The 25,135-nt window shown below is 32.2% G+C and overlaps 1 protein-coding gene across 1 annotated transcript in view; it reads right to left on the bottom strand.

The window, feature by feature from the left end:
* Positions 1 to 25,135, bottom strand: part of CCDC178 (coiled-coil domain containing 178) — a 408,692-nt gene that overhangs the window by 23,231 nt on the left and 360,326 nt on the right. Inside the window, exon 19 of the mRNA XM_066352292.1 lies at positions 9,507 to 9,641. Within this exon, the coding sequence (XP_066208389.1) occupies positions 9,507 to 9,641 (135 nt within the window). The remainder of the gene's footprint in view (positions 1 to 9,506; positions 9,642 to 25,135) is intronic.

Below are 25,135 nucleotides of genomic sequence, written 5' to 3'. Positions count from 1 at the left end.
TATACTAAAATTATGGAGTTTGCGGCAAAAAAAAATGCCCTTGCACGTTTTCATTTCTGCGAAGATAATGTTATTCACACTAGGTTTCTGATTTCCTTATATACTTCTGGGAAAAGATAATTAAATTAAATGTCTAAATTTTAAAATGAGTGTCTTTAAATAAGATAATCTGCTTTGCAACCATGGTTAGCATTTCAATAGATGTATTTATAATCTATGATATGTCTATCAACACATTTACTGGAGATGTTATTTCAGGTAATGACAACACAGAGAAAATTCTGTGAAGCGGCTTTATTTTAGTAAAGAAGTTATCTCCAAATGTATGATACAGAATAAAGTGTGGTCTATTCAATGATAGACAGCTGATGAAGTCAGGGCCTGCTGGCAATACCTGAAGCAGGTTCATAGTCAGAAAGTGACACACAGAGGGCTACTACACATTCCATAATTTAATGGCAGTATCTTTTTATATTTTCTTATGACATAACTGTCCCAGATTGGGACTTTAATTGTGTGGTTCTGTGACCTTTTCTTTTACTAATGAAGGGATTAGTTAATAGAGAGTTTAGACTGATTTTTAAAGCAAAGGGATTAGAAGTAGAAATCATAGTAGATGAAGTGTTAGTTCAATTCAAAGATTCATTACTGACCAGTCATGAGTGTTTGGACAAGTCCCTAAGCTTCTCAACAGCTCGGTTACCAAATCCTCTAAATGGGGCAACAGGTCCTCTTTTCCTATCAAAGAGGATTGTTACAATTCATAAATGAGATATGCAGGATACAGAAACCTTGTATATCAATATAAAGTCAGTTTAGTTCTTCTATTTGCCTAGATTCTAATTCATTGAAAGTAGGTCAAAATTATTGTGGAAAATATTCCCTTTACCAACTGAGGGATATGATTCAGAGGAAAGAAATGAGAAGCGTTTTCATGTCAAGCTTTCCTCAACATGCTAGATTATTTCCCCCTTACAGTAATATATGCAGTAATAAAAATCCAAAGGTAAAATTTCTTTCATTGTGTTGGATTGAGGTAGGAGATACAGTGCAGGTTACTATAGTTCTCACTTGGTGGACACTATATGAAATTTTGAAAAAATAGGGACATGTTTATCTTAACTCTGTAACACTTAATTCCTACATTCAGGTTTTACTGACTTATTTTCTTCATCTTCATAATTTTTTCTTTATCCTTGGTAGATTGGCACCATTTGTGAATGACAAGGCTACTTCAAGTTTTATCTGTATAGTATTTTATTAATGTTTTTTATCTTAATATCTTCCACAATATAACTATACTGTTCATTGTTCTATAATCTTGATACTTTGGGATGAAAAATCATGTGTCTGAGTTAAACTCACATCAAAGCAGCATCATTATATAATGATGATGCTAAGTTGTATGAAAAATACCTACTGGATATGCTCCATTAGACACTAATTTTCAAACTTAAAGTCCTGTCTTTGAAAAACTCCTCTCCCCCACACCTCTTACATAGCTCCTCCACTTGAAAAATGTACTGCCTGTGTAAAGCGAATTTAAAAGTAATACAGATGCTGGGTATTATTTTGTTTAAGTAAAAAAAAATCAGAACACATAAAAATGTATATTTTCTATTAACACAATTATAAATATGCTCATTTTATTTAAACATTTAAAAAAGCAATGCATTTTGTTTTTAACATGTTATTTTACAGATTAAAAAAAATTAGGTAATTTAATTGGTGAAATTTAACATTGAAAAATGCTTTATTAACCTCCTGAATCTACATCACATTGATATATGTGTGAATGAATGTATTTTCCTCATAGATATCAATATCTGAACTGATATTCCCTTTTATTTTCAAATATAATATTTTTAAATTATTGATTTCTAATAATTCCATCATAGTCAGAAAACACATTCTTCACTATTTCAATCTATTCAAATTTATCAGGACTTGTTTTATAACCCAGTATAGGGATTCTATTTGGAAATGTTCCATATGCACATAAAATAATGTATGTTGTTGAATGGAATGCTCTATATATGCCAAATAGGTCAAATTGGTTGATAATGTTATTCAATTCTTCTATATTCTGATTGATTTTCTCTCTGTGTTTTATCAATTCCTAGGGAGTACTAAAATCTCAAGCCATAATTGTGCATATTTTTGTTTCTACTTTAAGTATTTAAATATTTTTATTTGATATATAAACATGTAGGATTATTATATGTGCTTGATGAATTGATTCCTTCTCTTAATAAGATTGACCCTCTTTATCCCTAGTAATTTTCTAGTTGTGAAATTTATTTTGTCTGATACTTATCTACCTTATCAACTTCTGCTTGGTGTTGCATGCCATTTATTTTTTTATCCTTTCACTTTTCACCGATCAGTGTCTTGTATTTACAGTGTACCATTTTTAGACAGTTAAGTTTGAAACCTGTATGTGACTATATCTTTTATTAAATTGGGGTTTTTAGTCCACTTATATTTAATATAACTTTTGACACAGTTGAAGTTTGATTTACAGAATTGATATCTTTGCTAGCTAGAGAGTTCTGGGTTATTTTTTTTTTCCAGCAGTATAAAGATATTCTATATTTTCTGGCCTCCATAGTTTCTGATGAGATGTTAGAGGTAACTTTTTATTTCTTTCCTCCTGATGCTTTTAGATTTTTATTTTTAATTTTCTTTACCTTTACTTTTCAGAAATTGACTATAATGTACTAGGTATAATTTTTATGTATATATCTTTGGGGGCTTCTTTGAGGTTATTGAATCTGTAATTCATCTTTTTTACCAAAATGACTATATTATTTTTATACCTTTTATGATTTAAGTACACTTTCCTCTGGTAGCTAATAAGTTAAGCTATAGTAATACCAGGGACTGTGGGAACCAAAGTTAGTCTGCCCCCAAGTATCCCACAATGATGTATTGATTACTTTGAAGTAAAGTTACTTGACAAGCATCTGATCCCAGAAGGGCACCCTGACCATTGTTTGTCTCCTTGGATGCAGGAAATAGATTACTATGTGAAAAGTATCCTCACTGCACATGGGAAACATCCTTTATCACTAACACAACTCAGAGCCAAAAAGCCTGTAAAATCAGCTCCTATTGCCTCTTTTCTAACTTACTACTTTGTTCAAATTGCTCACTAAAAAAATACCCAAACTGTGCTTAACATTCCCTTGTAATGAACACTAACTTTCTTTGTCCTGTCAATTTGTCACATGTTTATTATTGCTTTGTCTAAATAATATAAGAAGGTGCCCAGTTTGATCATTTCTTTGGGCCTCATTGTATGACCTGAGCATCGTATTGTGTTTCTCCTGTACACACATTTTAAATTGATTTTCCTCCAGTTAATCTAGTCTTGTGTTAATTTTATTTTTTTATTACTAGTTCTGCCACAATTCTCCCCATCCCTAATAAGAAGAATACCTAAGAAGTACATGCCAAAATTTTAGCATTTGGTTGAAAAATGGTCAAGAATTATTTACTGAGTGTTCAATGCATTACTGAAATATCGAACCTAAATTAGCCTGTTCTATGTGGCCTTAAGTAAGACTTTACTTTATCTCTTGTCTTTCAATATCTTTCTCTGAGACTATCTAATCTCAGTAACAGGGACACAGAAAATTTCCATAGTATGGTGATTAAGAGCAGGTATCCTGTAGCCAAAATACGTAATCTCTGTGTGTTTCAGTTTCCTTTTCTATAAAATGAGGACACTATTATAACATCTCTAGTGTTCTTTGAGAAGTTAATTAAAATGTATAAAGCACTGATAACAATGCCTGACAAATACTAAGTACTAAATAAATGCCTTGTTAAAGAGAGAAAAGAAAATCAGGGAACAATGTTTATTCCATAGCCCTGCAGTCACTTTCCCAATCTCTCATAATTCCTCTGCTTAGAAGTGCTCCCCTATTTCCATTTCCTCTGTACAATGTTGCTCTTCCTCTACATATCTTCAGTTACTCATTCTTGTAAGCCTGTTTTAAGTCTCATTTCTTTTAGAAAAGTATTACCCTGAATTCAGGCCAAAATAATTCTCTCCACTTCCTGGCCAACCATAAAGTTTACTGTCTATTCCTGGTAACACGTCATTACATAACTAATCTCTAATATTTTGTATTTTTACCTCCTCATTTCTAATATTCCTTATCTTGCATTTTTCTTCTCTAATAGTATCAAATTAGTTGTCATTTTCTCTGTATACTACGCACTATGATGTTTATTAACATATCTTCATTCCAGCCGTTTTTTCTTTCTATCATGCCCTGCCCACTTCCGGTGATGATGTCCTCTCACCTTTCAAGATTTAGTTTAAGAATTATCCTCATTAGAGACTGACCTGTGGTGGCGCAGTGCATAGAAGCATTGACCTGGAATGCTGAGATCTCCAGTTCGAAACCCTGGGCTTGCCTGGTCAAGGCACATGTGGGAGTTGATTCCTGCTCCTCCCCTCTTCTCTTTTTCACTATCACTCTCTCCTCCCTCTCTCCCCTCTCTAAAATGAATAAATAAAATCTTTAATAAAATAAAATAAAATAAAAATTTAAAAAAAGAATTATCCTCCTTAGAAAACTGACCTGATATTTGCAGGTCAGGCTAAGTGCCCTTCTTGCCATCATTAACATTTACATATAATATAGGGTGGGTCAAAAGTAGGTTTACAGTTTTGAATACAGGGAGCATAGATTTTATTCTTATATTATTATTTATTAATTACTACTTTATTTCTCATATGAACAACTGTAACATACTTTTGCCCCACCCTGTATTGTTTCTGCTTCCTAAGATTTCAAGCCCTCTGAAAACAAAGATTACATTTTTCACCTTTGGACTCCAGTGTCTAAAAAAAATACCTTTTACATAGTAGGCACCCACTCCTGTAATGTGTCTTGAAATTACTTGATACTGTTCAATTTAACTGTAAACTGTTCAAGGTCAAAGATCATTATGTATATTATATTCTTTCTGTTAGTATTCAGTAAGTACAGAATGAAATTGGTTTCAATATGTTATGATAATTTACATTTCCCCTCATCAATCAAAATGGGATTCTAAAGGTATACTTTACCAAGGAAAGATAACAAAATAATCAGTCAAAGGTATGGTATAGAAGAAGTGAATTTGTTAGTTTTCTTTCACTCACAATTTTTGGCTCTGAATTGACTTTTGGCAATAGGCATTTTAATCTTAGCTCTAGTCAGCCTTGATGAGGGTGGAAGGCTGATTCTACAACGAATAGAATCACCAATAATGTTGGTTAAAATGTGGCTCATTTATTTGATGTTTTTATTTACAACATTTGTTTAATTCTTCTTTTGGTTTATGTGTTTATGCATCCAATAAAGATTGAGGCAATAATCATTAAAATATTTAAAATTAACCAATCATTTCTTTTATTACATTCATTATACAATTAGAGGTACACATACTATGCATAGTTTCTTCACTTCCCAAGAGTTTAAAACAATATCAGATGTGGAGTTGCAAGTTCCTGAAGGTGAAAAGACTGGAAACTATAAATGATTCCATGATTAGTTAATTTTGGTAACAATTTGGTGTGTTTTCGGAATTTAATTAATATAGCTTTTTGATATGTTTTGCTACCCAGTGTCATAAGATTTTGACCCCAATCTGCAAATAATTTTCTTTTACAAAAAATATCAGAGGTATTCTTGTGGATATTTATCTTCCAAATGCATTTATAATCACCTCATCAAGCTTCATTGAAAAACTTTGTCAGGATTTTGTGATTCTTTTGAAATTATGTAGTTTTAGATGTTGAGAATTTACAAAGTTGGCATCTTCCCAATATGTATAATATTCTCATTTCTGAGAATGGTATATATTTACTTTTATTTAGGTCTTTGCTTGTATCTTTTCAATATTGCTTAGTAGCTCTCTCCAAAAGGACTGAGCTAACTTTTCATTCAGTTTATTTTCAGGAACTATACATTCAGGTTGCCATTTTATTATTCATCCCAATAAAAACCTTCAGTGTTTCAATTATTTTAAATTAAGACTCTATTTTAGAAATTCATATTGACTATGTGAAGAATATTTTATTAAAATTAGTTAAATCATGTCTACGGCCATACCACCCTGAACGTGCCCGACCTCGTCTAAAATTAAATCATTTAATATTAATATTTTACTATATTAAATGTTACAATATTATAATACATGACCTCCCAATGGAAAACATAGGAAAGTTTAGAACCAGATATTTTTTAAAGGCTTGCACATGGCAAGATGCTGAGAATTATACTTTCACATTTTTATTAAAAGCCGAAATTTAAATATTCTAAATTGAAGCTATCTGCAGCAGAATCCACTTAGTTATGCTCCTCAGGTTCACCAAATACAATCATGACTTGCTCTTGTCTGACCAGGCAATGGCACAGTGGGAAGAGCATCAAACTGGGACACAGAGAACTCAGGTATGAAACCCCAAAGTCCCTTGCTTGAGCATGGGCTCATCTGGCTTGAGCATGGGCTCACCAGCTTGAGCGCAGGGTTGCTGGCTTGAGTGTGGGATCACAGACATTACTCCATGGTCGCTGGCTTGAGCCCAAAAGTTGCTGGCTTCAAGCCCTAGGTTGCTGGCTTGAACACAGGGTCACTAGCTCTGCTGCAGCAGCCCCCCGCCCCATGAAGGCACATATGAGAAAGCAATCATTAAAAAACTAAGGAGACTAAGGAGCCACAGTGAAGAGTTGATGCTTCTTATCTTTCTCCCTTCCTGTGCCTCTCTCTATCTGCCCCTCTCTGTCTCTGTCACACAAAAAAATAAAAAAGACTTGCTCCTGAGTCTCTAGATGAGCAGTAGAAATTTCTTATCAATGCTGTCTTATTTCTACCTCTCCATTTCTATTGTTACATAACAACCATAAAAATAAGTAATTTAAAATCAAGTATGGTAAAGAATTTACTGGTGCATTTCTAATAAAAAATTAGAATAAGGATTATTTCTACTGACATTTTAAATGTTTCAAAATATACCCTAAATCACAATGAGAATTTATCATTTGTAAGATTTTTTTAGAATGTTTACATTCGGGTAGAAATATGGAATTTTTCTAAAATAATAATTACAATACATGGATTACCTTCGATTATTTAAGAGGAAATCACAGATTATAGCCAATTCATAATTTTTATTGTGTATATATTAACACTTTTATATTTACCTGACTTCAAAAATAGTGTAGTTGTAGTTTAGTACAAAATTGTATATGATTTTTTATTACACCAATACATTTTAAGCTATGCCTTTTTTAAAAACTTTAAATTTCTCCCACTATTTAAAAATTTTTGTTATCCATCATTAATAAAACCCTTATATAAAGTATACTGCTCGAAAAACTTAAGGGACATTCAGGAAGAAATACAAATGGCCAACAGATATATGAAAAGATGCTCTTCTTCCTTAGTTATTAGAGAAATGCAAATCAAAACTGCAATGAGATACCACCTCACACCTGTTAGATTAGCTATTATTAACAAGACAGGTAATAGCAAATGTTGGAGAGGCTGTGGAGAAAAAGGAACCCTCATACACTGTTGGTGGGAATGTAAAGTAGTACAACCATTATGGAAGAAAGTATGGTGGTTCCTCAAAAAACTGAAAATAGAACTACCTTATGACCCAGCAATCCCTCTACTGGGTATATACCCCAATAACTCAGAAACATTGATACATAAAGACACATGCAGCCCCATGTTCATTGCAGCATTGTTCACAGTGGCCAGGACATGGAAACAACCAAAAAGCCCATCAATAGATGACTGGATAAAGAAGATGTGGCACATATACACTATGGAATACTACTCAGCCATAAGAAATGATGACATCGGATCATTTACAGCAAAATGGTGGGGTCTTGATAACATTATACTGAGTGAAATAAGTAAATCAGAAAAAAACAGGAACTGCATTATTCCATACGTAGGTGGGACATAAAAGTGAGACTAAGAGACATTGATAAGAGTGTGGTGGTTACGGGGAGAGGGGAGAGAGGGAGAGGGAAAGGGGGAGGGGGAGGGGCACAAAGAAAACTAGATAGAAGGTGACAGAGGACAATCTGACTTTGGGTGATGGGTATGCAACATAATTGAATGACAAGATAACCTGGATATGTTATCTTTGAATATATGTATCCTGATTTATTGATGTCACCCCATTAAAAAAATAAAATTATTAAAAAAAAAACTTAGGGGATATTTCAAACTGAATATGAAGAGAAAAAAAATATTTTTTAATTAAATAAAGAACATCAGAAAAGCAAATGACAAGTCAAAGAAAGTTGTTCAATTATGCAAATGAGATGCAAATCCAACTTTTATTTCATTGGTGAAAATGCACTATACAAAAGGCTAAAAGTACTGGAGTATCTGCAAGTTCCCTGATCCCCTAATTTTTGTGAGTTGTTTATATATTATATATATACTTATATAAAGTATATCTATATCTAAAGGGGTATATCTATATATATACTTCTATATATATTTGGGGCTATATTCAGAAGGAAATAGCAAAAATAGCCACCAGAAAAATAAAATTTGAAATAGCTTTGGAAGTGCTTTACAAAATTCTTTTATTTGTCATAAAAGCATTATGTTGTGTACATGTAATTAAAATATTTAGAAAATAATTTGGTATGTTTAGGTTCGGCATGCATTTTTAATGCTGTAAGCTAATGAAAATGCTGTAAGTTTTAAAGGCATGTATCATTGTTTTTTTTTTATACAACAGATACTTCTAGTTTTTGCTTTCTAATAGAACAAGGTGGTGTGTTTCCCTTTGGAAGATCATGTTTTGTAACATTGTAACACTTCATACAGTATAATCTTATTTTGAAAAGATTTAAGTAATTTTAATATAATCATCTGCACATAATCAATATGGGTTTCTAAAAAGGATCAGTCTTAATTTAAGACAATTGATTCACTGAAAGTTTTTACTGGGATGGATAGTAAAATTTCACAAGTATCTGGAACCACATTTACATTCTAATCCCACATTGCTTATTTTTCCCATAAAGTTATCTCCAAACCTGCTTAGGCAGACAAGCCTCTTGCAAAATGGAAGGGGAAAGAAAACAGTTAAACAAAATACACACGAGTATCATTTTCACTGCAGTAGGTTTCACACAAAGGAACACAAGGCAACTGTTGACAGTATCCTTTAAACAGCCGAATGCCATCTGCAAAGCCTGAAGATTTGAAAACATATATTTATACCAAATGTATTTATAAAAATCTATTCCGAGGTTTGTGAGAAATAAATTCAATTTCCTTTTCCCCCCTAAGTATGCATGGCATATATGCTAACTTACTGAATTCATCCTTCATGCGATTCAGTTTATTAAAGAGGTTAAAAATTTATAAAACTCTGATGGGATATGGTTTTAATGCTTCATCACACTACCCATCATTTGCTTTTCGATCTAGATCACAATGATCTTTCCTACTTCCCTGCAATCACCTACCTGCACAGCTAATATTTTCTGAATGCTCTCTTGAGAGTCTGTCTGGAACTTGGCCAGCCTCACCCGGGTGTAGAGGACCACCAGTTTGAAGTACTTCTGCCACAACTTGTGTATCCTTCTTTGCAGCTGACAGAGCTAAAGGGAAGAGGGAGGGGGGGAAAACACAAGTCAGAGCAGGAGAGGAAATTAATGGCAGTGTTCAAGAAGAATGATGGAGGGAAATATAGAAAGCAGTCAATAGCCCATTCTGCACTGTACGGACCTGACAGGAATTTCACAGTCTCTTGATTTTTCAGCCCACTCATGTGCATTCATCAGAAACCAGTCACATCTGGCCGCCAGGATGGGGGGTTAATTTTCTCTAAATGCCTCAGCAGTTTTGTTCTAGCTGAGGCAAACTCTGTGACTGCAAAGCTGATGAGTAAAATATTTCTACTTCACCCAGTTTAACTCAAAACCGATAGCCTCGGGACATATTGAACCTTTCTTTTTAAAAAAAAACCTTTTAAAGCTGTTTTGAATGGCACATCAGGTCAAGTCAAAGTTTAAAAATGCAACTTTAAGACTTTGATGGACACCATTGCGTATTTTTTTCCTCATAAAGCTTACCATTGCTTGGCAATGTGTGCTTTAGAGCATGACAAAACTAAAGAGAATTAACTTAGCCATCAACTGCTGAGGGAGAACAATAACAGGGAAGAAATTTCCAGCTAGAACTCCCTATTAATCTACCTCCCTCTGACTATGTGACATGGAAACATCTCCCTGCACCAAACTACAGTGGATGCAATGCTCAGTAGTGACACGCTGAATACTGAATCTCTACAGAAAGAAGAAAGACTTCTCCTATGGGGCATGCTATACCTTTTGGAAGTTTAATACAAAATCAACCAAACAAAAAACACAGTAGGAGTTTACTCCAGACAATGTACATTTATCTCTCAACAGCTAGAATAGTCACACCATATAGAAATGACATAATTAGGTTATTTTCAAAGACATACATGTCATACAAATTAATGGTAAAATCCACACTAAAAATTTTATATATAATATATTCTATCATTGAAAACTTGTTTGAATTTTGATAATGTGGAAATTGTTTATGTTGATTTCTTCAGTGTGTTTTGTAGAATAAATAAACACAAGACTTTTCATATCAAACATCTCTTTATAGCAGAATAAACCATGTCACAAAATATAGCTATTTTATGTTGAGGATACAAGAATAAAGTAAAGCCTTACTATATCTAGCTCAAAGGGTAAAACTGGGTGACACTGTAGAAAAATAGGGTGAAATAAAATATATTTGTTATTTACTGTGTCTGAGAAAAGAAGTGTTCATAGATGTGATTTTAATAATAGGCCTTTCAATTCATTTGTTATTCCTTCCTTTAAAAAGTAAAGTAGAGTTCCTGTCCCCTTAAGTGTGGGCTGGACTTAGTACTTTTCTTGTCAAGATCAGAATATAGCAGAAGTAACAGTATGCAACTTTCAAAACACACAATCACATTCACACTCACATACTCACACCCACACACAATGATGGCTTCTGTCCTGGGTTTTCTTTCCCTCTAATTCTTTCAGATCATTTGAGCTGGAGGGAGCCAGCTCCCATGCTGTGTGAACAGCTCTGTGGAAGAACCCACATAGAGAGGAAATGAAGCATTTTTTGGACAACAGTCCTGTGAATCATCTCGGGAGCAGATTCTCCAGCTTCTTCAGGTGACTGCCACCTTGACCAACAACTGGATTGCAACCTTGTGGCAGACCCTAAATTAAATCCACCCAGATAAGCAGCTCTGTATTTTTGTAATTGAATTTATTGGGATGACATTGGTTTCCAAAACAGTACAGGCTTTAAGTGCACAACTCAATAAACCACCATCCGCCCCACCTCATCATGTGCCCTCTGCCCCTAGCAACAACTATTTTTGTTCCCATTTCCTCCGCCTTTTCCCAGCTCCACCTAAGCCCCCACCTACCTCCTTTCCCTCTGGCCATCACTACAGCTCCCTATTCTTGACCTTGGGAAACTTTATGAGAAAATAAACATGTGTTGGTTTTAAGCTGCTTAAGTTTGGGCAACTAGTTTATGCAGCAAGATTTAACAATAGAGTCTAAACTCTCTTCTCTTTTCTCTTTGCCTAGCAAGAAAATAATTCATCCTCCATATTCTCTGACTAGAGAGTAAAAAGTGCTCTCCTAATTCACTGTTTGGTTTAAGACTGAAACTGAAAATGATTTATTAGTAATTAGAGGGTGATTAATAATTACTTATTGATGGATGAAACATAGTTTGTACCATCTAGAAGCTAGCTCATTATTTTAATTGAAGACAGAAAATAGGAACTACAATTTAATAGTTCTAGAAATTTAAAAATGGTTCATTATCAACAAAGATTTTCATGTAATACATCAATACTTTAAAGAAAATATAATCATCCCCAAAAGAAGTTGACATGAATCAACACCAAACTAATGCTAATTTATTAATATAAACAGTGGAAATTTTCTTTAATCTTTGAAAGAGTACAAATCAGAAGCTCCTCACAAATATTTTATTAAATAGAGACACTTCAGAAATATTTCCATGAATTCTAGGAAAAATAAAGTAAGAATGTTAGGAACCAATACCTTTATTTAAAATTATATTGTAGATGCTGGCCAAAACAATAAGAAAATAAAAGATAATTATAAGAGGAAGAATGTGTACCTAGAATATGCAAGAGGCTCACAAACAAATAATGGGAGATAATGAGAGTGTAGAAACTATTTTGCCTAGAAGATCAATATTTAAAAACATCAATAATATTTCTAAAAATCAGTAATAATCAATTTTGAATCGTATAAAAATGCCATTCATAATTATAATATAAAACGTAAGGTATCTAGGTTTAAATTTATTAAAGAATATGTAAGATTTTATAGAGATAGTTTAAAAAGCAGTTTTGAAAAATAGAAAGTAAAGACTGAATAAATGGATATAATATGTCCACAAATGAGGAAAGAGTGTCAATGACATGTAAATTTTTCACAAAGTAGTCTACAATCTTATCAGGTTTTATGGAACTTGATCTAAAATTCAGATGGAAGAAAAAAGAATTGTGAATAACTAAGATAATTGTAACATAGGAGAGCAAGCTCAAATAATTTGACAGGCAATATGTAAAACTTGTCTTAAAGTTATTTGAACTAATAACATTGGAATGGATAAATATTTGATCAGAAAAGAACTGAAAAAGAAAGACAGTCATATAAAATATAAAAATTTAAAATGTAACAGATTTTCATTTAAAATCAAAGAAGAAAAGATGACATAATTAGTTTTCCCTATACAAGATGTAAAAGAAAGCCGTTAGATTCTTAACTCAAAATACACATGTAAATAAAAGCAAGATGGACTAAATCAAGAAAAGCTAAACTTTAAATTTTTTAAAAGAAAATATAACAAAATAAGTTTATAATCTTTAGGAGAAAAATAACTTTTAAAACAAAATATTAGAATAAATTCTAGAAGAAAAATTTGATTAATTTAATTACATTGAAATTTTAAAATTTAAACAGTAACAAAATAATCCACAGGTTTAAAGAAGATATTAACAGCACTTAGTCAAAAAATAATTTATCTATGAAAGAAAGAGCCCTTATAACTCAGTAAGGAAAAAAATATACACAATATGCTATAATAACGGACAAATAATATAAAAAGGCAAATCACAGAAAAGAAAAGCTATTTGGTTTGTGAACATATAAAAATATATTTAACCTCAACTTATAGTACAAAGAAACATATTTCACTCACTGTCATCATACTGGCAACTATTTATTTTTTATTTTTTATTTTTTTTGTGTGTGTGTTTTTCTGAAGCTGGAAACAGGGAGAGACAGTCAGACAGACTCTCGCATGCGCCCGACCGGGATCCACCCCGCAGGCCCACCAGGGGCGACGCTCTGCCCACCAGGGGGCGATGCTCTGCCCCTCTGGGGTGTCGCTCTGCCACACGACCAGAGCCACTCTAGCGCCTGGGGCAGAGGCCAAGGAGCCATCCCCAGCGCCCGGGCCATCTTTGCTCCAATGGAGCCTTGGCTGCGGGAGGGGAAGAGAGAGACAGAGAGGAAGGAGGGGGGAGTGGGGGGTGGAGAAGCAAATGGGCGCTTCTCCTATGTGTCCTGGCCGGGAATCGAACCCAGGTCCTCCGCATACCAGGCTGACGCTCTACTGCTGAGCCAACCCGCCAGGGCCCTGGCAATTATTTTTTAACTCTTTCTTTTTATTTAATTTCTATTTATTGACTACAGAGAGACTAATGGGAAGACAAAGGAGAAAGAGAGAGAGAGAGAGAGAGAGAGAGAGAGAGAGAGAGAAGCATCAATTTGTTGCTTCACTCATCCATGCACCCATTGCTTGACATGTGTGTACTTTGACCAGGGATCAAACCCACAACTTTGGTGTATCTAATGATGCTCTAATGAACTGAGAGTCCCAGCCAGGGCCAACAATTAAAAAAATAAATAAATAAACTGTCCATATCAATTGCTGGTGAAAATATGGAAAAAAATGAAACTTCCTAATACTGTTTATATCTGTGTATAATTTGACACAAAGACTTTGGAGAGCAATTTTCTATTATGTGTTGAAGTTGGAGATGTTTCCTTTTGATCTGGCAATTATACTTAACTCTACATATTCTAGACCAGTGTATCTTAAGAGCAGCAGGATCAGTATTACTTCAGAACTTGTTAGAAATACAGTCATTCAGACCTAATGAATCAGAAACTCTGGGGCTCAGCACTTGTTTTAACAAGACCTCCAAGTAATCTAATATATTCTGAAGTCTGAGAAATACCACTCTCAAACATGGTCATAATATGTTCTCATGAAAACATAAAATAATATTTATGTATAACATTGCTTGCAATAGTGAAAATTTGGAAATAATCTAATTGTATACACTTGAGTAATGAAATTTAAAATAAATACACTAAAGCTTTAAGTGGCATGTATAGTATAACATTTATATAAATAAAACATCAGAATAGTTTATATTTTAAGGTAATTACTACATAAAAACAGTATTAAAATGCAATGGAATGATAAACTCTAAAACTCTAGTGGTTATATCTGAGAAAGGAGGAGGGAACTGATGTTAGGACTAGGCAGACAGAGGGTTTTGAGTGAATCCAAAGAAGATAAGTCAAATATCAAGATTTACAAAGCTGGCAAAGGTACATGGAAATTTATCATAAAACTTATTTACTTAATTATAGATTACACATAATTCTGTTGCTTACTGTAGGTTTAGTTGTTTCAATTAAAATAACAACCACTCTAGGTTAAGCTGACATCTTTGCAAGAAAAGCATCCTTCATATTTTGTTGCCTGGAAACATTTGTTATTAAGGAATTTATTATAATCTGGTTTAAAAGATAGCCTATTACACTTGGCCATTTGCTAAAATGTAAAAATGATTTTTTTGTACAAGATTTTTGTTATGTATCAAGTGCAATGTTACTTATAATGAAAGAACTATCCACAATATTAAGAGCTTATATCAATATGAAAATAATTTTGGTATTTGAAAGAATTTTGGTATGCCATCCATCAGTTCACATAGTTAATACAGTTTTTGAGTAGTATCTTTATAACTTATTTTATACTAAATTAAAGATAGACATATATAACATTTTCATGACAATCTGAATTTGCAAGAATTAGAAAAAGATTGGTGGTACTTTCATTTAAAAGAGCATAAGGATATGTAAACTGATTAATAGAACTTTGAAGAGAATTTTTATAATCCCTCAAATAAGTCTTTCAATTACATAGTGAATCGCCATATCGCGGTTCACTATTCACAGTTCACCGTATTGAGGATTTTTAAATTGCATATATCTAATTTTGTATTGTGGATTTTTCACTATAATCACAGGATATTGCGGTATATAGGTATTTTTATATAATTATTATTCTAATTATTTTTGCAGTAAAATAAGCATTTTCTAGCCTAAAAAATAAAAACAATAAAAAATATAAAAACATTAATTAAAACATATAAAATAATAAATTGAAATAAAATACATAATGTACAGCAGATGAGTAGACAAAGACTTACACATATGGAAAATGCAGCTATAGCTGCTTCTGCTTGAGCTAGTTTACCCACGAGAGATCATACACAGCACACTATTGGCTGAAGTACTTCATGAAGTGGTGCCTTCAGAAGATCTGTAATGCTCTTCTTGGCTGTGCAGTACATTCATGTCATTGTCATCACCTTCATCATCATCAGTACTGCACAGCTAATTCATGATCTTCTTCATCATTCAAGTTGTAGCATATTCACTGGTGAGTACTCATATAGAATTTCATATGTTGTTAAAATTATGTAGGTTTAAGAGTGTAGAAAGTGTTTGAGCATAGGAAGTGTTTGTGAGTGTGGGAAAGGTTAATAACAGCGTGGGAAAGGTTTATAAGAGTGTTGGGAGGATTTATAAAACCTTAATATATATATATTATACATATATTTATATATATGTATAATATATATATATATAATTAAATAAATATAATTAAATTTGCAGATTTTTGCCTAACTCAGGGGGTTCTGGAACTAACCCCTGTGATAGACAAGGGACCACTGTAAAATTGTTTTTTGTTATTTTAATTTTCTAATCATTATCAAATCAGAAGATCAAATCTCTTAAAAGAATAATGACAACACATTTTTATATCAGCAGTGCATTTAACGTAAAGGCACTTTGCTAAGTCAAAGTTTTAAAAAGCAACAATAGAGCTCAGATATTAAAAATATATTAATCTAAATAAATTTTTGTAAGATTATACACACATTGTATGTTGCTGGGTTAAAGCAATAGTAGGCTAGCTCTTCTTTTAAACCTTTAAATTATTTCTGTGCAGGACCGAATATAAATATTGAAAGCATGCATTAGATAAAATTAAATCATTTTTAGAGACATATGGTGCCAAAAATTAACTCCCCAAAGCACATAATTTAACTGGCTTTTGCAATTTAAGAACCCTGTAAAAAAGGAAAGGGAACATTTCAAGGAAATGAGAAGTGTCCTCATAATGAATTTCTGCTTATAAGGCTCAGACATAATAACTGTATTTTTAATTAAAATACAAATACCATATGTAGAGTTATCCGAAAATGAACTATAATTGTTTTGCCAGGAAACAAAAACCAGTCAATACTGACAACCCAGAAGTCTTTTATACTACAGAAGTACTGCTAACTGGAGTACTGATTGTTCATGAGCAACACTCTAAGGTCTCTGTTTATGCATAATGGTGTGTTCATTACTAGACTAATGAAAATATACAACTGCTGAAGAGTTGACTATATGAGACATACTTTTAAACAATACTTCATTTATCCTTTTTTTTGGAGGAAGAATACCTTTATAAAAACTGAGTAGTAGTTTAAAAGAATATAGACATTTTTCTGCATTCAACATTCAAACAGGAAATTAACAGAATTACTGCAATAAACAACCTTTATTAACACAACATGTAGGACAAGATAAGAGGTATAGCACATTCCAAATTCTAGACATTAAAATCACTTCACTGGGGTAGGAACTGGGAGTGGCTGTGCGGTGCTGATGACGTGTGACAATTACTAGAGATTACAGGATTTCTGAAGGAAGTACCTTGTGTACGCATGGGTTAACTCACCACAAGTATCTGAAAATTTGAAAGTTCATCTGATGTGACTGCTAGAGAGCTTGGAATTTCATAGATGAAAAGCCTGCATCCTAAGAGTAGAACTATTATGAGAAATTTTTACTATGGTAGAAAAATCAAAGCAGTTCAGATAATCTACTTGTATTTCCTGCCAAATACTCTAACTGTAGAAACAGTTATTTAAAAACTTATATGTATTTGACAAAGAAGATAAAAATCATTCTGTATTCTGAAGGTCTTCATTTGTATCACAGGTAATCCAATTAAAATCATATTAACACTGACAAAATATGACAAAAGTCACTCGGAAAATAATTTCAGTATTTTCCTACAGAAATATATTTTAGATGAAAGATATATGATAGAAACATATAACTATTCCTTTGTACTAAACTATTAAAATAATGATAATAATTTTTGACTTGCTTGTTATATGGTTTCCCATACTGAAAGCATACTGCCTTTCTGTTTCTGACATAAATAAAACTAAGCACAGATACGTGCATACGATTTTAATTCAACAGTGGGTGAAGTGCAGCTCACAAGGCAAACAGCCTAAACCTTATCAGTTCTATGTATTGTAATAACCCAAGCAATGGCAATTACAAACTACCCACAGATTTCTGGCACTGTGGAAATGACAGATAAACAAAATTCAGTTAATTCTGACCTTTTTATAGCACTCAGTTACCAAGCTACACATTTACAATGACACATCTCAAAAGTAATGAGATACTTCTTCATTATCAAATTCATCCCACAGACTGGTGTTAAAGATTACATGGGTCAATGTCCTTTGTCAACTGCTTAGGTATACTTAAAAAAATAAAGCTTACATGAATTTTCAAATCTGGAGCTGGACTTTAAGAAAATTAACAAGGAACTACTCTCTTCTCTAATAACATAAGGAATGATATATTTAAAAAATGTTTAACTTGACCTCTCCTAATATATAAAAATTCTGATGAAAGGAGAGAAATAAAAGCTGACCCATAACAGACATTTCTAATTCTTGCAGTAAATAGAGGTAAAATCTATCCTTTATGTAAATATGCAAATGAATTTCTTTTGTATACTTGACATTATAACACATTACTATGACTTGTAACAGATAGTAACTAATCTAATATTTTTACATACTTAATAGTAGATATAAGTGCAAAACTCACAGACTTCTTTGTTTCATAGATATATAATTCTGGAATAAAACTACTGCATTCTGATGAATATTTCATTCTAAGAGTTTAAAGAGAACAGTTTAGATATTTTATTTACTTAAATTACTAAATTTTACATACAAATCCCATGAATTGTTCAAAAAGAAATGAATGAAAGTATATTTTTAATTCTAAAATTATTGTTCTGTGAACTTAAAAGGTGTTAAATATAGAATAAAATAATTTTTAAAATGTTATAATAGAAAATATCTTCACTAGAAGAAATATCTAACATTGTTGAAATGAATAATATTTTACAGTTTTATTTAAAAAATTAAATTTAATAGGGTAACATTGACCAATAAGAGTACATAGGTTTCAAGCAAACATTTCTATAGCATTTAAACTGTTACGTTGTATATTCATTACCCAAAGTCAAATCATTTTCTGTCACCATATCTTTGTCCCTTTTTACTCCTCTCCCCTAATAATCACTTAATTTTTATTCATATCCATATCCTCATTTTTATAATAATTGTTTTTAAAAAGTTGAAAATGGAATTACATGAAGGCTAAAAAACAAAAGGTTATACTGTCACTATATGTTAGAGATGAATATATTCTTAAGGTAACCACCTTCTTACTTGCCTGTCAGTCATTTTCCCAAGAGTAACTAAATCTCTTGATTATAAAATATGGCCAAATGAATGCCCTAAGTTGGCATTTTACATGTTTTTTTATGAGCTATGGTCAAACAATTTTCTTTGATGATTATCCCACAATACATCTTTACAGTTTTATGAGACCCACTTGTTTCAATGCAAACGAATCCAAAGCGCACTTTAAAAATCACAGTGACCTAAAATTAATTCACATTAAAAACATTAAATCAAAAATGATGAAACATAGAGCTCATTGGTTTATTTTGAATTCACAAGAAGAAATACAGTATATTTCTTCTTTAAAGATATCAAGTTTCATTATAAATATCCCAACATCTTTATTTATTTTACACACAAGTAAACATAAATGTTTCTTAAATTATTTGTTTTAAATCACTTGCAGAAATTCACTGCAAGTGTAAAGAAAATATATGACACAATCAGATAATGTGCTAGAGCTAGGAGCAGAAACAAACCAGTCTACAACTATGTATAAAGAATCAAGGGTCAGATAAGAAGAAAATTCTACTTTATGAACTGCATCTAGAATTCAAAACTCATATGATTTTAATATTATCTTAGCTTCTTGTTATGGATCTAGAATTGCTCTGGCACTTCAAGGATTTCTACAGTAAGATAATCTGCAAAATAGTGCAAATTGTCATAGATGCCAAAAATTTACTACGCCATTTCTTGGCTTAAACTAGAGTTATAATTGAATACAAGTTACAACAAATATTATAGAAGGTGCATAATAACAAAACAATTAATTTTAAGTGCCGGTTGCTAATCCCATTTTTTAGCAAATATTATGAACTAAATTCCAGGATATTCAAAGAATCTGAAAGAAACACTAGTGGGAATGATTAATATACATGAAATGACAGTAACTCATAGTAAAGACACTCCAGAAGTCCCGCCACATTCTGAAAATTTCAGGTAGTAGTACTCTAAGGATCACTGGATATTTGAAAACTCATGCAGATCTAGGTATAAAGCATTATATGACCTAAGGTAACAGAATCATTTGAATCTTAACTGACTCACCTAAGGAACAATGAAATAATTCTAAACTACACTTATTGCCAGTAGGATATGTGGTCAATTGGCATTCCCAATTCTCCAGAGGAACTTGAAAAGGTATTATCTCCTTCTCACTTTTCAGACTCCTACCACTCCACTGACACAGCCCTAGTGAAGATCGCCTGTTGCATCGATAGGGCTAGTCCCGTATTTACTTCTTATTGAAAATCTTCCCTTGTTTGCTTTTATTTTTGGTTTTCCTCTATTGTTCTACACTTCATTTTAAGTCACATTTTCTGGTTATTCTTCTGCTGCTATCACTAAATATCAGTGATTCCTAAGGTTTTGACCTTAATTCTCTTCTTTTTTCAACTTTCAATGAATGACTTCATAGACTCCCATTATAAACGAAAGTCCAAACTATGATGGCTCTTAAACTTTATCTATAAAACAGACCTCTCTACACCTGAGTGGTCTACCATTAAGTCCTGGACACTTAAGCACTATGCTGTACACTTGAAATTAATACAAATAATATGGAATATAAAATATAATTAAAAAATTAAAAATTAAAAAAAATAAATCCACTAAGTCAAAGAACCTTTTCATGCCACTTGCTCTCTCTCTCATAATCCTATGATTTAGAATGAGATGCTACTACCATCCACTGTCACTCAAGCCAAAATACTTGGAGCATGTTCACTCCCTCACATACCTCTCTCCTCATCCATTCACTCATTAGGGCTATTAATTATTGCTTTTACATATGTTTCAATTGCCTTCTTTGCATCCACCTCACCAGTGGTTCCAACCACTATTATAATAGTTTTTATCATTTGACTTAAAGAATAAGATTAATTAATAATTAAATCTAAATGTTAAATTTTATAATAGTGTAGGAATCAAGCATCTCAACAGCTCTGTCATATACCAACAGAGACCAGAAGGAAGGGAGAATACTCATTAGTGAAGATCAGGAGTTTTTGAAACCATAGAAATGACTTCAAAATTTCAAGGGACTATGAACATTGCTTTGAAATGGAGGCTGCAGAAATGCTCAGTAATGAAGAGGTAAGAATATTTGTCAATAGCAATGAGTTGTATATCTAAGCAATTGAAGAATTTACACTCTAAAAGACAGTTTATTTCCAATGTAGGTTTAGAAGATCTCTACCAAATTTATTCAACATTTTTTTTTCATAGTTTGTATAGATATAGCTTTTTAGTCCAAATTTATTAAAAATTTCAAATTAATATCATCTAAGTGTATTAGTTCCTACTATCTTTAAAGATATATATTTTACTCAGATATTTGTTTTTTTTTAAATGAAAAATTTTTAATTAAAATTTATTTAGATTTTATTTATTAATTTTTAGAGAAAGAGGAGAGAGAGAAAGGGAAAAGAGCAAGAAGAATCAATTCCTATATGTGCCATGACCAGGCAAGCCCAGGGTTTTGAACCAGTGACCTCAGTGTTCCAGGTCAACACTTTATCCACTGCACCACCACAGGTCAGATATTTGTTGTCAACTGATATGTATACTCTACATTTTTATAGCACTTTACAGCACACACACACACACACACACACACACAAACTGTATCATTCCTATTGTTGTCATTAATACTTAGAAAATTTCTAGGTAGAAGGCAGTGTAGCTACTAGTATTCATTTATAAAACAGACCTTTATTGAGGAAATACTTTGTGTTAGAGCCAGTGGTTCAAGAATCCAACAGGCCTGTTGGTTCCTATCTTAAATTTGGCTCAGAGGTACATATAATATTAATAAAAAATTATGTAGATAGATAAATGCAGAAGATGAAGGGAAAGCAGTAGATTACAGAAACTCAGAAAAGGAATATACCTAATGACTTCTGTACAAGCTGTGATGGTGTTTGCTGGAAAAGATATAAGAGTCAAGTTTAATATAAGTTAGCCAAACAAAATAAGTGTCAGGCAGGACTGTAACTCAAGGCTCCCTAATTAGTATGAGAATCTTTAAGACAAACAGCATTCTTAGATAATGAGATTATATATATAATAAAAAGTAGTTCAATTAAATAGAAACATTTTTTTATTATAATTTTATTTTTTTAATGGGGTGACATCAATAAATCAGGATACATATATTCAAAGATCAACAAGTCCAGGTTATCTTGTTTTTCAATTATGTTGCATACCCATCACCCAAAGTCAGATTGTCCTCTGTCACCTTCTATCTAGTTTTCTTTGTGCCCCTTCCCCTCCCCCTTTCCCTCTCCCTTTCCCCCCTCCCCCCGTAACCTCCACACTCTTATCAATGTCTCTTAGTTTCACTTAAATAGAAACATTTTTAACTAAATATTCATATGTAACTAATGTACTAAGAATAGAAATCAACAAATGTATAAACTTATAGGAGATTTCAACATAGCCATCTGTTTTGGCAAATCAAAAATAAAAATAATGAAGATTAATAGGCTTAACAATTCTGATCTAGCAAATATGTAAACACACACATAAATACACAACATATACACAAAAGACCCAAATTATACATTATACAGCCTTCCTGAGCATACATAAAACTCTAAAACTTGAAACTTGTGTAAATTAAGACATAAAACACAAAACTTTTATTAAAATGAGTTCATAGAGTAAGTCATATTTCAAGGAACTGACATGGTACAAACCATGTCCTTGAGAACAAAGGAAATAAATTAGAAGTAAAAGAAAATTTTCTATATAGCTTTAGAAATTTCTGAGTATTGTTCTAAATTACACATGAATCAAATATAAATATAAAATAAAATAAATCATTATAGATTTTAAATACTACCAAATGATCATCTTAAAATTCAAATATGAAGAGTACAAGCAGATGATACTGAGAACATTTATAACCTTCTATGCTTATATCAGAATTATTACATACCACACTTTAAATATACACAATTTCTCAATTTATCTTCAATAAATTTGGAAAATAAAATAGAGAAAAGACATAAATGAGCTTAGCATCTAATTTAAAAAGTTAGATAAAGAACAGAATGAACCCCTCCAAAAATGTAGGTAAAGAATTTAATGTAATGAAACGAAATATGTGACAGAATTCAAAAAGTCAGACTTCATTGTTAAAAATAAAACCAACAAAATAATCAAACTTTTACCAGGATTAACATAGTAAAATAGAAAGTAAGAAATAATATTTGAACTGAAATAAAAAACAAAATTAATAGACACAGTAAAGATAAGAACATTAAGATAATACTATGAGTAATCTTAGGCAATAAATTTAAAATGAAACAAAGATTTAATAAGAATAACTTAATAAAACTGACTTCAGATAAAATATATGTCACAAAGTCTTATTATTATTAAATGAATTGCGACTGTAGTTAAAAATTATCCTCATACAGAAAACATTTAACTCTGAACATTTTATAGGAGAGTTTCTCCAAGTTTTACAGGTACAATTTATTCCAATCTTATGCAAACTCTTTCAGAAAATAGGAAAACAGGGAATTTCAACCCAGATCATTCTACAAGGCCAACATAACATGAAAACTAATATCAGATAAGTAGAGTAAAAGCTAGAAGAAGTAAAATTCAATTCTATGTATAAATGTGTAAAAAATTTTAGTTAAATATTTGTGAAATGAGTATGGCAATTTATAAAACCATAACTATGTACAGGTTGAATTTATCCTAAGGATATAAAACTTATTAAAAAAAATCATGCATGCCCTGGCTGGTTGGCTCAGTGGTAGAGCATCAGACCGGCATGTGGAAGCCCCAGGTTCTATTCTTGGTCAGGGCACATAGGAGAAGCAACCACCAACTTCTCCATCCCTCCCTCTCCTCCTCTCTCTCTCTCTCTCTCTCTCTCTCTCTCTCTCTCTCTTCTCCTCTCACAGCCTTGGCTCAAATGGTTTGAGCAAGTTGGCCCAGTCCCTGAGGATGGCTCCCTGGCCTTGTCTCAGATGCTAGAAGAGCTCGGATGCCCAAGCAATGGAGCAGTGGCCCCAGATGGGCAGAGCATCTATCTCCTGTAGGGAGCTTGCCAGGTGTATCCCAGTCTGGGCACATGCAGGAGTCTGTCTGTCTGCCTCCCTGCCCCTCGCTTAATTAAAAAAAAATTATGTATTTTAACCATGTACTGCACCCATTACATTAAAGGAATAAAGAAGAGAAACCTTATGATCATCTTATTAGATGCAGAAAATGCAGTTGAAAAAATCAAGATCCATTTGTAACAACAATAACAGTTATCTTGTTTTTACACACAAGGTTTAGCAAAGTTCTCTGGGAAGAATTAGATAATAAATATTTCAGTTTTGTGGGCTAACCCATCTGTTGCAATTACTCGGCAATGTTGAGTAAGCATTAAAGTGTCTACAAACAATATGAACAAATAAGTGTGGCTGTATTATAGACCTTTATGGAATTTGAATATTATTTTTATATGTCAAGAAATCTTATTCTTACTTCTCCTCCACAATTATTTAATGATATAAAAACCATTTTCTGCTCATGACCTGTCCCAAAGCAGGTAGCAGGCCTACATTTGGCCAGCAAACTATTGTTGACTTCTGTTATGTAACATTGTATTGCAATATTAACCAATGTAGTGAAAAAAAGACAAAAACACACAATTATTATTTTTATTTTTTTCACAATTATTTTTTAAAACCACTAATATCAAATGAAAAAAATGGCATTGATTATATAGATGATGCAAGAGAATTTACTGTTAAGTTATATATAAAAAAAAACTTTCCCAGTGACTGCATATATAATCTATATTTAGAAATCAATTGAAGTTTTACTCATTGGACATAAACTGTTTAAAACTATAATTTTTTTCACAAAAACATCCAATTATAAGGTAATCTGAAATATTTTTTAAAAACTGAATAGCATTTATACAGAAAAAATTAGAAAACTTCTTTAAAGATTCTAAATAAGAACAAAATAATAACACAAAAGAAAGAAGCATGCCATGCAGAGAAAGATTCACTGTCCTAATGCTTTCAATTCTTGGCAAATTAATCTATGTCTATAAGGCAATTCTCAACAATGGGGCACTTTGGG

The sequence above is a fragment of the Saccopteryx leptura genome, chromosome 11 (genome assembly GCF_036850995.1).
Source record: "Saccopteryx leptura isolate mSacLep1 chromosome 11, mSacLep1_pri_phased_curated, whole genome shotgun sequence".
In the NCBI taxonomy this organism is placed as follows: Eukaryota; Metazoa; Chordata; class Mammalia; order Chiroptera; family Emballonuridae; genus Saccopteryx; species Saccopteryx leptura.
The sequence above is the reverse complement of the archived record's forward strand: the minus strand, read 5'-3'. Positions and strand labels throughout refer to the sequence as shown.